This window comes from Hemibagrus wyckioides, linkage group LG26 (genome assembly GCF_019097595.1).
Source record: "Hemibagrus wyckioides isolate EC202008001 linkage group LG26, SWU_Hwy_1.0, whole genome shotgun sequence".
NCBI classification, from domain to species: Eukaryota; Metazoa; Chordata; class Actinopteri; order Siluriformes; family Bagridae; genus Hemibagrus; species Hemibagrus wyckioides.
Window position 1 is genome coordinate 12490208 of NC_080735.1, and position 16209 is coordinate 12506416.

The following is a 16209-nucleotide window of genomic DNA, read 5'->3' on the forward strand; positions in this document are numbered from 1 at the left end:
GAATGATCCAGTCATGTCAAAATCATCCAACGTTGAGGCGGGAAACCGAAAAGCATCCTCTTTACTATACACTATGGGTCAAAAGTTTTAGAACGTCCCAGTTTTTTTTAGTGAAATTTAAGTAGTTCAGTAATACAGTGAAAAACCTGAAATGGTATTAAAGTAACTGCAGAGGGGGGTAAAGGTTTATGTGTTAACAAATTACAGTTGTTCTGCAGCAATGGAAGTAAATTAAGCCCAAAAAGTTGATGCTAGACATTTCCCTTGAAACTTTTTCCTTTCTGTGTGTGTGTGTGTGTGTGTGTGTGTGTGTGCAGATTTCCTGGGCAGGACAGAGATTCGACTGGCGGACATTAAAAAGGATCAGGGCTCGAAAGGTCCAATCACCAAGAGGCTTCTCTTACACGAGGTCCCCACAGGAGAGATAGTGGTCAGACTTGACCTGCAGCTATTTGACGAACCCTGACCCTTGTGAACTTTGATCTCCTCCACCCTAGATTTCCATACTTCCTCCTGTACTGTGTTTCCAGCCTGACGTGACAATCCCACACCACTCTACACCACGCCCCTGTGTGTGTGTCTGTGTGTGTGTGTTAGAGAGAGAGGAAATACAAGGCGATGGATGTCATGAGTAAGCTGTAACAGTCTTAAGCAATCTTTCACTTTCTTTTCTTTTTTCTTTTTAGTTAAATATTGTGGTTTATATAGATATATATAGTGTGTTAAAGGGATACTCCAGTGTTTCTCAATGCAACAGCTTGTGTAGTGTATGTGAGACTTTCACAGAGGGAAGTTGATCTGTAGTGAAAAGAGAACAAAACACACTTAATTTGGAAGTGTGAGGGCAGTTGTTGGTGTAAAATGTGGGCATATATTCTATTAAAATTATTCAACTTTATGGTCTACTAAAGGTTTTAGGATGAAACGGATATGGGAGAAAGCAGTTCGAATAGTTTTTTAGCTTGCGATTATGATTTTTTTTTGAGTATGAACAGATAACATTCATGTCCCAACATGATAATGGCCCACAAAGCGAGGTTCATGAAAACATGCAAACCATGGTTGAAGTGGAAGATCTCAAGTGTCTCGAGAACTCAAGAGCCGTGACCTCGACGTCACTGAACACCTTTAGGATGAACTGGAGCACCGACTGCACCCCAGATCTCCTCACCTGCCATCAGTGCCAAACCTCACTAAAGCTCTTGTAGCTGAATGATCACAAATCCACACAGCCACATATGATGGAAAGCCTTCACCAGAAGAGTGTGGATTTTCATTATAAATCTGCAATGGCATTTTCAAGAATTGTTATTGTTGAGCTTCAGCATATTTTTGGCTATATAGTGTAATATTAAGCAGATATAAATGCAATATATAACAAAACCATTACAAACCAGCTGCCCTTAAACTCCCAGTGTAGATGAGATTTGTTTACATATTTTGTTCTTTTGTCACTACAGTGAAATGTGTCAAGTGATAATCATACACTGATCAGGCATAGCATTATGACCACCAAGAGGTGACGTGACTAACACTGATCATCATGGCACCTGTTAGTGACTGGGATATATTAGGTGACTGGATCAGAGCATCTCCAAAACTGCAGCTCTTGTGGGGTGTTCCCGGTCTGCAGTGGTCAGTATCTATCAAAAGTGGTCTAAAGAAGGAACAATGGTGAACCGGAAACAGGGTCATGGGCGGCCAAGGCTTATTGATGGACATGGGGAGCGAAGGCTGGCCCGTGTGATCCGATCCAACAGATACTGTTGCTCAAATTGCTGAAGAAGTTAATGCTGGTTCTGATAGAAAGGTGTCAGAATACACAGTGCAGGACGGGTCAGGGCAGTTTTGGCAGCAAACGTGGGACCAACACAATATTATGCGGGTGGTCATAATGTTATGCCTGATCGGTGTATATGGACTACAGATTTGATGGATAGATGTCATGCTGTAAAATGCTGGATTACTCCTTTACGCCTTCACAGAAATCCAAACACTGAATTGAAAAAGTAGTGAAAATAAGTCATAATAAATTTGTCTAAATGATTGATATGTTGTCCAAGTTTAAAATCTAGAATGCAGATCACAAAACTAGGTCTAGAATTCAAGGATCAGAAATGATTTGAGTTCTAGAATGATAGAACTACACTATATTGCCAAAAGGTTTGGGACACCCCTCCAAATCATTGGAATTCAGGGGTTGGACCAGTGAAAAGTGGTTTGGACCTTTAGTTCCAGTGAAAGGAACTCTTAATGCTTCAGCATACCAAGACATTTTGGACAATTTCATGCTCCCAACTTTGTGGGAACAGTTTGGGGATGACCCCTTCCTGTTCTAACATGACTGCACACCAGTGCACAAAGCAAGGTCCATAAAGACATGGATGAGTGAGTTTGGTGTGGAGGAACTTCACAGAGTCCTGACCTCAACCTGACAGAACACCTCTGGGATGAATTAGAGCGGAGACTGTGAAGAGGCCTTCTCATCCAACATCAGGACCTGACCTCACAAATGTGCTTCTAGAGTCAAAAATTCTCATAAACACACTCCTAAACCTCGTGGAAAGCCTTCCTAGAAGAGTTGAAGCTGTTACAGCTGCAAAAGGGCGGAAGAACTCCATATTACATTCAAGTGCATGTAACGTCCCAAAACTTTTGGCAATATCGTGTATGTTCTAGAATGAATTTCTAATCACTGAGAGGGTCCAAAACTGAAGCATTTGTGCCATGCCATGAAAGCCTCAAATAGACATGGTACATAGCGGGGTTTGGTTTTGTTTTTTAATCCAGAGTTTTGCTGTATTGGGGGGAAAAAACACAATTTGTGAACATTCCAGTCTTATTTTGCATTGCTGTATGTTGTGGTGTTTTATTTATCCTTTCCATGTCACATAATCAGCAGGCTGGTTTTGGGAAAATGTGATTATGATCGTGACGTTTCAACGACAGTACTTCTCTCTAGCTGTAGGTTTCATTGCTCTGTAGTCTTTTCGGGTTCTCCTGGTGGTTAATGCCCTTGGCCTTCAGAGTGCTAGGTGTTGAAGGTGAACTGCGTGAGAAGGGCGGTGAACATTTGTTTAACAAAGTGACCAAGACTGAAGTGAATTCAATGTGTAAGCATTCTTTTGTTTTTGTTTTTTTTTTACGTATTGTAGAAATACCACTGGATTTTTAATGCTTAGAGCCACTTTTTTACCACTGCTAACCCAGCGAGTTCTCCCTCGAATCGTGTCAAATACTTCTGAAATGCTGTAAATCCAGATCCAATGATGAGTTTGGGTTTTGTTTTTTGTTTTTTGTTTTTGTCTTCTTGTCCTTTTTCATGGGTTTTTGTTTGCTACACAAAGTAAGCTATTTAACACTGAATAATATTTATCATCAATAATGAATTGTATTACTAATGTGTTTCCCTTTTTTTTTCCCCCATTCCTGTCCATCCATTTTCCTTTAAACAATGAGTCCTGCTTAGAGCATAGCGGTAGCGGTTAACACTGTAATTGGGTTATATTTGTAAAGATGAGAAATACAAGGGTGTGTTTCATAGCGTATGTGTTTCTCCTTATTTTTGTTGTTGTTGTTGTTGTTTTTCCTTTGGGGGTGGGGGGGTTGAAAATGGAATATAGTGGTACATAGTAGGAGAAAGCAGGCAGTTGCGTTACATAGAAGTGATTGTGTATAAATGATGTATTTTCAAGAGGACAGGACAGACGATTTTCTCCCACATTGTGTTTCATAAAAAAAAAGGAATGAAAGACAAAAAAAGTGCATTCTTCAGAATATATTTCTACATGCATTATTATTATTATTATTATTATTATTATTTTAATTCCGGGGTTTGAAAGTGAATAGATGGGTGGATTGGGTGAGAATGGTAGCATTATTAAGCTGAGGAGAGTTTGGTGGGTGTGTGTGTGTGTGCGCGTGTGTGTGTGTGTGTGTGTGTGTGAGAAATATTTTGTTTAGAGGACATTGAAGGTTTACCTCTTACCTCTTTTTCTCCTTGCATCTGTCTGTCCCTCATCACCTCTCTCTCTCTCTCTCTCTCTCTCTGTACATTACGAATCTGTAGGCTCTTCCCCTGTATTTTTTACCAAGTCCCAATGAGTTGACAGTACCGTATGTGTTTGTGTTTAAATCTTTGAAAGGAGTATAATATATTACATCTTGAAGAATAATTATGTTGATGACAACATATTGTTATCAATGTAGAAGCAGTGTATTGTCTTAAACGTTGCAATTAAAGCTCAGTTGGACCAAGAAATGATGACTGACTGGTGTTTCCTCTAAAACCTTTATATCTTTGTCTTCTTATTGTTATTTTGGTTTTTCCCAATTAATGTGTTATACCAATCAGGCATAATATTATGAGCACTGACCGGTGAAGTGACTGAGACTGATGATCTCCTCATCATGGCACCTGTTAGTGGGTGGGATATATTAGGCAGCAAGTGAACATTTTGTCCTCAAAGTTGAGGTGTTAGAAGCAGGAAAAATGGACAAGTGTAAGGATTTGAGCGAGTTTGACGAAGGACCAAATTGTGATGGCTAGACCACTGGATCAGAGCATCTCCAAAACTGCAGCTCTTGTGGGGTCTGCAGTGGACAGTATCTATTAAAAGTGGTCCAAGGAAGGAACAGTGGTGAACCAGACACAGGGTCATGGGCGGTCAAGGCTCATGGAGTGTGAAGGATGGCCCGTGTGATCCGATCCAACAGACGAGCTACTGTTGCTCAGATTGCTGAAGACGTTAATGCTGGTTCTGATAGAAAGGTGTCAGAATACACAGTGCATGACGGGTCAGAGCTGTTTTGGCAGCAAAAGGGGGACGGTGTATGTTCCTTTATTTACAAAGTATAACTTTGTGATAAATAAAGGAATCATTACAGAAGTACTAGCAAACAGTTCCTGACAGTTAGAGGAAGAGCTAAATGATCTCAAGAATGGGATGGGTTTTTCCCCGGAAGTACAATCACTACCTAAACATACAGGGTGTGGTGATATTTTAATAGTACCAATATTATTCAGGATGAATTGTGTAGTTCTATAACCTGTCAGGACTTGCCAAAAGGTACAAGGTGATCTGTGATAGACCTATAACCACACAGCTGCAGTGATGAGTTATTGCTAAAAAATCAGTCATGTGATTGAAACCAAACAGGCAGAATGTCCAGAAAGTTGACCTGTTGTTATCAAAGCATTTATTCATACTGGAGTAACAAAGAAATTCAAGAGGGAGAGGTTTCTAAGAACATTTTCATAGGTTTGGGAGCAGTACCATTTACTATATTACCAAAGGTGTGGAGTTCTGGATTTGAATGAATGCCAAATCTTCAGGGAAAAACTACTAGGTTGATCACAGAAATCATGAGGTGAGATCATCTCGCTTCATGATTTCTGTGGAAGGATACCTGTGGGTAGGGTACTGTGTATGACTATCTTGTTTCCTGTAATTTTAGAGTCTTCATGAGAAATGTTATAATAATAATAATAATAATAATAATAATAATAATAATACATTTTATTTATAGGCGCCTTTCTCAACACCCAAGGACACTGAACAACGAGTTACAAAACAAAGCACATAGAAACAATACGACAAAAAACAAGCAACAATAACAAAAAAAATAAATACAGAAGATTGTGACTGTGTGAGAGGGCAAGTAAGATTTAGGAAGAGTAAACAAGCTTAAACAGGTGAGACTTGAGTCTAGATTTAAAGATAGACAGAGAGTCAAGGTTACGGACATACGGAGGTTATGTGCATTCAGTAGAATTGAGAAGAGCTCCAAACATAGCAACTCTTAAGTACTAAGGCTGGAAAATCCCAAGAAGCCAATCAGATACACAAGTATAAGTAAGTTAATGTGACTTTTGATAATCATTAATATTTTAATTTCATCCTTCTGATCTCTTCACCTCTAGAAAAGCCAAAGCCCAAAATAATAACCGAGACTGGCAATCTGTTACTGCAAAATGACAGTAAGGCTAAAGAGAATCAGCAGTTGGTTTCTTTGAAAGCTGTCTCACAAAATGTATAAAAGACCAGCTGAGAAATCTGTGATAAAAACAACACCCTGAACCTTCACATCTCCCCTCAGTTTTACTGCAACAGTGAAGAAATGTGTTGATGCGTTATTTGAAACACCCACGTGTGAAAAAAAGGTGAAAAGACCTTCAGTCACCAGAGACAACCAGTCTACCAAAGTTTTAGAATTGTCTCCACCTGTCTCCACATCATTCAGTGCTTCTTTAGAAGGAATGACAGAAAGTACAGATGTTTCCATTAATGTTATTGGTGAAATATCATGTACCCATTATGCAGGACCTGAAACTGGCCTTGCTCCTGCCTCTGAGACTTACTGTGGTGTCCCTGACCTGTCCCCTGACCTGTCCCCTGGCCTGTCTCCTGGCCTGTCTCCTGGCCTGTTTCTTGACCGGTCTCCTGACCCGTTTCCTGACCTGTTTCTTAACCTGTTTCCTGGCCTGTTTCCTGACCTGTTCCCTGCTATAAATGATTTTACAGTAGCCACTCCTGCTTCGGGAGATAAAGACCTCCTTAATGCCCCCAAGAATGTAACCTCCTTTGTAGCAGTCTGTGCTTCTGAAGTAAATGATATAATGACTTTGTAAGCAACCTCAGAAGTAAAACAATTTCCAAACCCAGGATATTGCCCCAGAACATTCAGCAACTAGGCAGATAATACATGTAACCAAATCCAGCTTTCAAGATTGTCCCATTTCTAAAGCTTCTGCCTTCACCACATGTTCCTCGCAGATCCCTTATAAAGAAGAGACTGTCCGTCATAAACTTACTCCAGAAGTAGAAATTGGTCCTGTAGAAACAGCAGACAGGTTTCCATTCACAGAACCTCCAGTATCACCAGTTCAGGAAGTTGCTCATGGGGAAGTTGTGGTTTTCACAAGTCAGCCAAAAATAATGGATGCCTCGACAGAAAAGAGTCCAGATGTCACAACAGAGAGTGTTTTCGAAGGTAAAATCATCTGAGTTAACAAAAGTATAATGAGATCCGATCCAGCCTGTGCTGAATTAGCAGAAGATGAATCAAGGTCAGAAGAAGAACACAGCGTTCAGGACATTTTAGAATGTACTTTTCATGTTCTCTGTGGTCCAGTGTTTACACTATAGCACATGTTGATCAATGCTAATCAAGTACACCATGAAACAGACCTTCTCTATTATGCCTCACTTTTTATTCAAACCAATTTAATATTGAAAGACTAATAATAATAAAAAAATGTGAAAATTAATAGTAAATGTAATATGATTGATTGGTGGATTTTTCTCTTAATTGTAGGTAGCTGTCAAAATTGTTAGGGCAACACACTGAGCCCAGTCTGTGATCAGGCTGAAGACATAGCAGTTTTGTTCAATATGTTAAAATTAATAGAAATATATAAATAAAATGGGGCAGCATGGTGGCTTAGTGGTTAGCACTGTTGCCTCACAGCAAGAAGGGCCTGGGTTTGAATCCTGGGTTCGAACCGGCAGGGGTCTTTCTGTGTGGAGTTTGCATGTTGCCTGTGTGGGTTTACTCCGGGTACTCCGGTTTCTTCCCACATTCCAAAAACATGTACATTAGGTTGATTGGTCTTTCTAAATTGCTGAGTGTGTGTGGTTGTCTGTCTATATGTGTGGCCCTGTGATGGACTGGTGGCCTGTCCAGGGTGTCCCACTGTGTGCTGGGATAGGCTCCAGCAGATCCCCATGATCCTAATTAGGAATAAAGCAGTTATAGACAATGGATGAATGAATATAAATAAGAACAAGTACAAATCACAAGAATAATAGTGCTCCATTCAGTCACAGGAAATAGCTTGCAGGCTGATATATCTGGCCCAAACTGCAAATACTTTTGTTATTAATGATACAGTAAATTGTATGAAAATCATAACGTTTTAAGAATTCCCTGCAAGTTCATTTGCACAGTGTTTATTTCGTTAATCGATATTTGTAGTGATTGTTGCACTGCTTTAGAGCTGTGCTGTAGGTTATGCCTACAATTTGGCCTTGATATATACACTGACCAGGCATAACATTATGACTGCCTGGCTAATATTGTGTTGCTCACTTTTTTACTGCCAAGACAGCCCTGACCCGTCATGCACTGTGTATTCAGACACCTTTCTATCAGAACCAGCATTAACTTCTTCAGCAATTTGAGCAACAGTAGCTCGTCTGTTGGATCGGATCACACGGGCCAGCCTTCACTCCCCATGTGCATTAATGCCTTGGCCGCCCATGACCCTGTTGCCGGTTCACCACTGTTCCTTCCTTGGACCACTTTTGATAGATACTGACCACTGCAGACCAGGAACACCCCACAAGAGCTGCAGTTTTGGAGATGCTCTGATCCAGTGGTCTAGCCATCACAATATCGCCCTTCATCAAACTCGCTCAAATCCTTACGCTTACACTGTCATCCATTTTTCCTGCTTCTAACACATCAACTTTGAGGACAAAATGTTCCCTTGCTGCTTAATATATCCCACCCACTAACAGGTGCCATGATGAGGAGATCATCAGTGTTATTCACTTCACCTCTCACTGTTCATAATGTTATGCCTGATCAATGTATTTCCATTATAAAAAAACAAATCCTGCATTTTGACCAACATTTTGCTAATATGTTTTTTCTTACCTAGTGTATCTTTGGTTCTTTCTTAATTTGTTATTATTCCTTCATTTTGTTTAACAATCTTCAGGAATCTTGGGGTGTTGCATCCTGATTTCTTTAGTCAGCATTAGGTTTTCGTGTCACATGGCTCTATTTAATAACCAAGGATATTTCGTTTTCATTCATACCTCTAGCACAACTGGACCCAATACAGAAGCTGTTCAGAGACAAGATCCGTGAATTCTCTGCCAAGAACGAGTATGCACAGTCACATTTGCATGAACTGGAAAAAACACACCTGCCCTTTTCTCTCTCATTCATATTAACCATATGCTAAAACATCAACATGTACTTGCTTCAGCACATCTTTTCTTTCTTTAGTGTTCAGCCAGTTCATTTGCCATGTGCCTCAGGGCCTGTGATCGCCTGCTTGATGCTTGTCCAGAATTATAAGAAAGCATTGTTAGAGGAGTTAATTAAGCTTCAATGGCTTTATGGTAATGGAGATCTTTCATCATTCCCAGAATTTAGGTTCTCAGGTGGGTGGGAATAATTTCTGTGCCACTAAAATATTATAATATTTTATTTAATGATGGCGTTTACATCCAAAAATTTTTTTTCTTTTTCTCAGAGCCTGCGTTGGATGAAATTAACTCCAAATAAATGCCAACAGCCTCAGCATTTTTCTAAAGAATTATTATTGTTTATTAAAATAAACAAACAAATTCTTTTTTTAAATTAATTAATTAATTAATTATTTATTTCTTTGACAATTTTGATATATCTGACTGTGACTCTCTGGCCAACTACGTGAACCAGAAAAAAAGTGTGAAAAAGTAAAAATGAATAAAAATGTTTTGTCTTTCTTCTGTCTTTATATATTCAGTCGGTGTTGTTTTGGACTACGTGAAGTTAAATACAAAAAGTGTATGTCCTCCATATTTCTGGGATAAAAAGGAAAGAAATACCCCTGTTTAAAAAATCATAAATCATAAAAAATCCAAGAAGTTCACAAGACAACAATCAACAAAAATATTTTTATAAGAATTATAAGATTTCAAGAAAGCTAAATTCATAATCGAGTTACAATAATTCAGTCCAATTCAAAAAACTTTATTTGTCCATTTTATTTTATTAAACTTTATTTGTCAATTAAAGGCACATGATCAGCATGAAGGGCATAATAATAAAAATAAAATATATATATATATATATTATTAATATATATTGTAATGTCTGTTGATCTAATGGATGTGCAACAGAGATATGAGGAAGGAATCTTTAATGAATATTACAACTGAAACTCTCTTAGCACTTTGTAGAGGGTTTGAAGGTAAAGAAACTGCAGATATTTTTCTTTTTCCTCCACTATCAATACTTTATATTTCCTCTTATGACATTTATCCAGGGCATCTTACAAATTATCTCATCCCAAGCAACTTACAACTTGTCTAATTTTATACAAATCTTAGCAAATAAAGGTTAAGGGTCTTGCTTAGGGGATGTGGGACTCGAACTCACAACCTTCCCCTCAGTGATCCATCACCTTAACCACAAAAGTACTACATCTTTGTTACACAAAGGAGAAACTTGTGTGAATCCTAACCCGCTAGACACACTTATTTGTTTTTTAAAAAAATAATAAAGATTTATTTACAGTTTCTTAAAAGGGTGTACAAACTTTTAGCACTTTTATGAATGTCCGGATCCATGCTCCCTGCAGGCTGGTGCGCGTTCTCCAGGGGGGCGAGAACCTTTTTCGGCGAGGCGCAGTGTCTCCTCCCACGTCATGAATATTCATGAGCTGAGCGGCCTGCGTGCCGTGCGTGGTGACGCAATGCAACAACTGCGGGTCCCGATTGCTGCAGCCGCTTGTCATTGTGACGAAGATTGGCACTAAGGTAAGCTGTCACTCAAAATCTTCTTTTTTTACTCCCTATCAATCAGGCAATCTGGGCTTCGCGCTATAAATGCTCCAGGCGCGTGCATAGTAAGGCGCCTACCCGACGGGAGAAGGGTACTGAAGGGTTCGCGTTTACTCTCGTGTTAAGAGGGGGAAAATACCATGGCGGGTTTTCGGCTGCGATTTTCTGTGCTGACGAAAAAGGACGAGAGCAAAGCGAGCAAGGCCCAGGGTTTTTTTTTAATGATCTTTAGTGGAAGTGCGAATGGCGCTAGCCTGTAGGGAGGGATACTCCGCAGTCCCTGTGTTTGATTGATAGGCAATGGGCAGGCTTTTATTTCAGTTAAAGGAACAGAGCGAAATGGCCGATATTTTGTTTACAAGTAAATGTTTTCGCACGCGGCACCGAATGACTTTTATTATTATTTTTTTATCCTTTATTTCAAATATATATATATATATATATATATATATATATATATATATATATATATATATATATATTTTTTTTATATATATATATTTATTTATAATCAGTCAAAAAATGTTTTAATAAACTCTAACAACCCGATACCAACCATTCGCCGATAGAAAAAGTATCCATTATTTCTTAAAAATAAAAAGTAAACTAATTTTGTTAACGCTACGTCCCTAGCCGCATACTAGCCTACTAAAGAGTACGTAAGAATAGTGCGCTCCTCAGGGAGTGTAGCGTACAGTGACCTACTCTTGAGTACGCTAGTATGCACGGACCGTAAACATGTTCAGAAGGAACATGGCGGCTCTGGTGTTCAAGAAGAAAGGGAAATAAATACCTAACGGTTGTATAGCGCGTTGTTAGGTTTTTTGTTTTGTTTACTATGTGATCTGATGTTAAGTTGATATTTTATATACATATATATATTTTTTTGCTTACAGTTTGAAGAATTTAGTTTGTATAGGGGGGGGAAAGGCAGGAATTAAAAGTAGTTTCGGTTCCTCGGCTTTCTCGCAAACTGCGCTACTGCAGTGAAGACACGCTGGAAGCCAGTGTTTATTTAACAACATATATTCCTTTCATTTCTCAGTTGCTTGATTAAAAATAATAATAATAACAATCCCAGCCCTTAGATCTCTTCTCCCTTCAGTTCCTATGAGTTCACTGACCCTTCAGAAAGCACCCATCTTATGTTTCACAAGCACGCCGTGTGCCACATTTAGAAATGTATTCCTGTCACTGGATTATGGAGATTACTGGTGTTACGTTATGTGTCGAAATGGAACCTTTTATTGACTGAAATGAATGAATGAAACCATTAAAAATAAATAAATAAAGTATGGTTGATTTTGGATAATGGAAAACGCCTATGTGTCTCCAGTTGTGAAGTCTGGCGCTAGAATGCTCCAGCGTTGCCAGCAGCAACAGTAACTATGATGACGTCGCCATCGTCGGTGTCCATGGAGGAGTTTCAGGAGACTCAACAGGTGAGGAGCAACATGCCTCCATCCTCACTGCCGTTGCTAATAATAATAATAATAATAATAATAATAATAATAATAATGGCAGCTTTTAATTATTATTATTCATTCCTAAATGCTTAAGAAAGAATAAATCAGTTCAAGTCAGATAAGGCTTTGTTTTCATTCCCCTCTCATCACACTGAAGGGAATATATTCCCTCAGACACTGAGACGAGTAACACGGTGACAGAAATATAAGACAATAAACTGTACTATACACCAACCCGGCGTAACGTTATGACCACCCGTCTAATATTGTCTTGGTCCCCCTTTTGCTGGTAAAACAGCCCTGGCCCGTCATGCACTGTGTATTCTGACAAAACTAATATTAACCTCTTCAGCAATCTGAGCAACAGTACCTCGTCTGTTAGATCGGATCACACAGGCCAGCCTTCGCTCTCCGTGAGCCTTGGCCGCCCATGACCCTGTCGCCGGTTCACCACTGTAACTTCCTTGGACCACTTTTGATAGATACTGACCACTGCAGACCGGGAACACCTCCACAAGAGCTGCAGTTTTGGAGATGCTCTGATCCAATCATCTAGCCATCACAATTTGGTCCTCCGTCAAACTCGCTCAAATCCTTACGCTTGTCCATTTTTCCTGCTTCTAACACATCAATTTTGAGGACAAAATGTTCCCTTGCTGCCTAATATATCCCACCCACTAACAGGTGCCATGATGAGGAGATCATCAGTCTTATTCACTTCACCTCTCAGTGCTCATAATGTTATGCCTGATCAGGGTATGTACTACATCACATCAAAACCTCAGTTAAATAAATTAAAAGCAGAGCAAGGAATCTGTGCAGATACATGATGTTAGTACATTAAATCATTCATCTTCAGTAAACCTCTTTATCTTGGTCAGGGTTGTGCGGGATCTGAATGAGAAGCCAGTCCTGCACACGGCATCACACACAACCACACTTATTCACACCTTAATGTGACTTGGCATAGGCAGTCCGCCTAGCAGCATGTTTTTGGAAGGAAAACATGCAAATAAACGTCACCCAGAAATTAGCCCAAGTTTAGGATGAAAGCTGTGAGGTGACAACTTTTAATAAATAACAACATGAATCAAACAAGCCATAATTAGTAAGACAGCTAGTCTACAAAAGTCTGTATAACTAAAACTCAAATGTGTTCACTGTATATAATCTCTATGATGATAGTAACTAGGAATAAGCCAGTTTGAACATGTAGATCTGTTCCTAATATCGACTGAGAATATTATTCCAGAGTTTAGGGGTGATATGTTGTTGTTCTTTTAGCTGCTCCCTGTTTTAGGGTCACCACAGTGGTCAACATGTTTCGATTTGGCACAGATGCAACCTTCCCATTTAATCTGGGCTTGGGATCAGCTCTCAGAGCTAACTCTTCAGTGGCTGGATTAGCTCCCTGCCCAGGGATCGAACCCGGGCCGCGGCAATGAGAGCATGGGATCCTGCCGCTGGACCACCAGGAGGCAGTTTAGGGGTGATATAAGAAAATAAATCCATGACAAAAGTGAAGTCAAAAGTGCTTGAGATGGGTTATACTATTTCAGAAGATCAGTACAAAACAAAACAATTTAGCATGCAAATCCTTGTAACTGAATAGAAAATTATAACGTGATAAGACTGTCTTTTCCTGGTAGGATGCATGCTGAATTAGCTGAAACATTTTCAAAGCGTGAGGATTGAGGACGACTTTTTTATCTAGAGATGAATTCAATGCTAGTGTGCAGCAACATAGCATGATATTACTGTATAGCTTTCGTCCAGTAGTCGTGTTCCAATGGAAATGCTAAAAAAATGTATAGGAGGAAGAAATAATAAATGACACAACATATCAACCAGATTCACCAAGTCTTTATATACACTGTTTGAGATGAGATAACATGTGCCTCATTTTTATGGTATGGCTTAGAGAGTCCTTGTTTACTTGATACTTATTTCCGAAATTCTTGGAAATACTGTCAGGGCATTAATTCTGAAAATTCTGGGAATGGTGGGAAAAAAATCAACCACTGTGGTCGGTGATGGAACAAAAATAAGGACATGCAAGACTAACCCGAGATTTACCACCACCCACAAAACAGTTCTTCTAACTCTTCTTTCAATAAAAGCCATTGTTACTCCCGGTCACATGGCTTCAGTCACATGGGTCGGAGTTTATGTGAGAGACAGAGACAGACAGAGAGGGTGTGTGATTTCGCCATGTTTTACTGAAGAATATGATCGGCCGATTGTGTCACGCTGTTCAATAAAATAAACACGGATGATAGAGTGAGCACATTGCAGGAAGACGTGTTCAGATGAGTCTCATTTCTTTGTGCACTTGTAATCAGATTCAGCTTTATCGCAGAGTACTGTGGGTTTTACATGTACGAGGAAATTAGCTTTGGTGTATTGGTGCACAGCTGTAAACATATAAAGAAGAATCTAAGTAATTTTGATAGGGGATAAAATAATCCAGAGCTTCACAGGCATTTAAGAACCTACAGAAACACTATAAGAGACAATCCTTTAGAATTAGCATTTAATTACTGAAGTACTGAAACCTATGTAGATAATAGTAGAGCAAAATTATGTGCTTGATTTCAAATATGATAAGAGATTTGTTAATTGTCTTACGTGCTTATGGTATATGTGGATATACAGTGTATACACACATCGTGTACTTTTCTATACACCTGCACATTTATCCGCTAATCATGTGACAGGAGCACAATGCATACAACTGTACAGTTACAGGTCAAGAGCTTCAGTTCATTTTCTTATCAAACACCAGAATGGGGGGAAAAAATATGATCGCAATGACTTTGTCTGTGGCATGGATTGAGTTTTATTGAAATTGCTGACCTCATGGGATTTTCATACAAAACTAGAGTCTATAGAGTTTGTATAGAATGGTGCATCCAGTGAGCAGCAGTGCTCATTGATGACAGATCGGAGGAGAATGGCCTGATGGTTTGGACGGTAGCGCAAATAACCACTCTTTACAACCATGGTGAGCAGAAAAGCATCTCAGAACACATAACACGTCAGACTATGAGATGGACGAACGAAACCACATCGTGTTCTGCTCCTGTAAGTCAAGAACGGGGATCTGAGGCTATAGTGCTCATTAAACTGGATTGTTAAAGACTTTTCCAAAGCTCTATCATGATTTTATGCATTGTGATGCTGCCATCTGATTGGTGGAAGGTGTAGCTCAGTGGTTAAGGTGTTGGAGTAGTGGTCAGAAGGTCATGAGTTTGAATCCCAAGTATGCTAAATGATGAGAGTGATTGTTACATGTATAGGTGTTCCTAATAAAGTGAGTGTAGATACTAATGCTCAATATTTCACTTGTGTTATTACAGATAGATATTTTGAGCACATAATATATACCATGTGTAACCATGAATGACTGATTGACTAAAAGGAAACTAGGTTCGATCAGAGTGTACAGCGAGCAGTATTATAAAAATAATAAGTGTCCTAAAGTGATGCTTAGCTGCATGTGTCAGTTTTCCGATATTAAGGCAAACCACATTGTAAAATAGCCTTATCTGCCATTTGCTAGATCACAATCAAGAAATTCTAATAAAATAAAAAGCTCGCTTTGAAAAAGGGCCATTCTCTGCTTACGTCCTGTGTAACTGTACACAACAAAGCAGCTTTTCATCCCTGACCCTGTGAGATACTTATTTTATTTATTCTGATATTTATTTATGATGCTTGTGTTTTTTAGCATGAAACGTCTACTGTTATATATTTATGTTTCCCTCCAGATATTCATGCATTGATTGTAGACATCATGTGAGTCTCCTTAACCAAAGAGGTCCTCAGAGCTATGGTGCTCTCCAAAAGTATTGGCACCCTTCTTTAAAAATAAGCAAGGATGGTGTACATTTTAGATACAATAATATTTATTGTTTTTTATATATATATATGAGAAAATCTACAATAATATTTTTTTAATATATATTTCTTTTTAATAGAAGCACTTGAATAGGATTTTCTCAAAATGATTTGATTTTATAAAATGCAAAAAAAATTCTTTCATTTTGTTTTTGTTTACTCTCAATTTGGAAGAACATGTCGCTTCCGAACAAGTTTGATTCTTTGGGGTCTAAATTCAATTTGCAATTCAGTTCAATTCAGTTTTATTTGTAGAGCACTTTAAACAGTGGACATTGTCT

General features: G+C 38.9%; 2 protein-coding genes and 1 long non-coding RNA gene across 7 annotated transcripts in view; 2 read left to right on the top strand and 1 right to left on the bottom strand.

Annotated features, from left to right (window-relative positions):
* itsn1 (intersectin 1 (SH3 domain protein)) overlaps positions 1-4153 on the top strand; it is a 47713-nt gene extending 43560 nt beyond the window's left edge. For all 5 annotated transcript variants that reach the window (XM_058380312.1, XM_058380313.1, XM_058380314.1 and 2 more), the window contains one exon: positions 318-4153. In XM_058380312.1, coding sequence (XP_058236295.1) covers positions 318-466 — 149 coding nt within the window. In that variant the 3' untranslated portion in view covers positions 467-4153. The remainder of the gene's footprint in view (positions 1-317) is intronic.
* A 1029-nt stretch (positions 4154-5182) lies between these two features.
* LOC131347007 (uncharacterized) lies at positions 5183-8910 on the bottom strand. The gene is made up of 2 exons (XR_009203698.1): positions 8662-8910; positions 5183-7733 (listed from the first exon to the last, which is right to left on the bottom strand). It is a non-coding gene; the product is annotated as an uncharacterized LOC131347007 (long non-coding RNA).
* A 1533-nt stretch (positions 8911-10443) lies between these two features.
* pknox1.2 (pbx/knotted 1 homeobox 1.2) overlaps positions 10444-16209 on the top strand; it is a 14793-nt gene continuing 9027 nt past the window's right edge. Inside the window, exons 1-2 of the mRNA XM_058380544.1 lie at positions 10444-10538; positions 11899-12004. Of these exons, the coding sequence (XP_058236527.1) occupies positions 11951-12004 (54 nt within the window). The 5' untranslated portion in view covers positions 10444-10538; positions 11899-11950. The remainder of the gene's footprint in view (positions 10539-11898; positions 12005-16209) is intronic.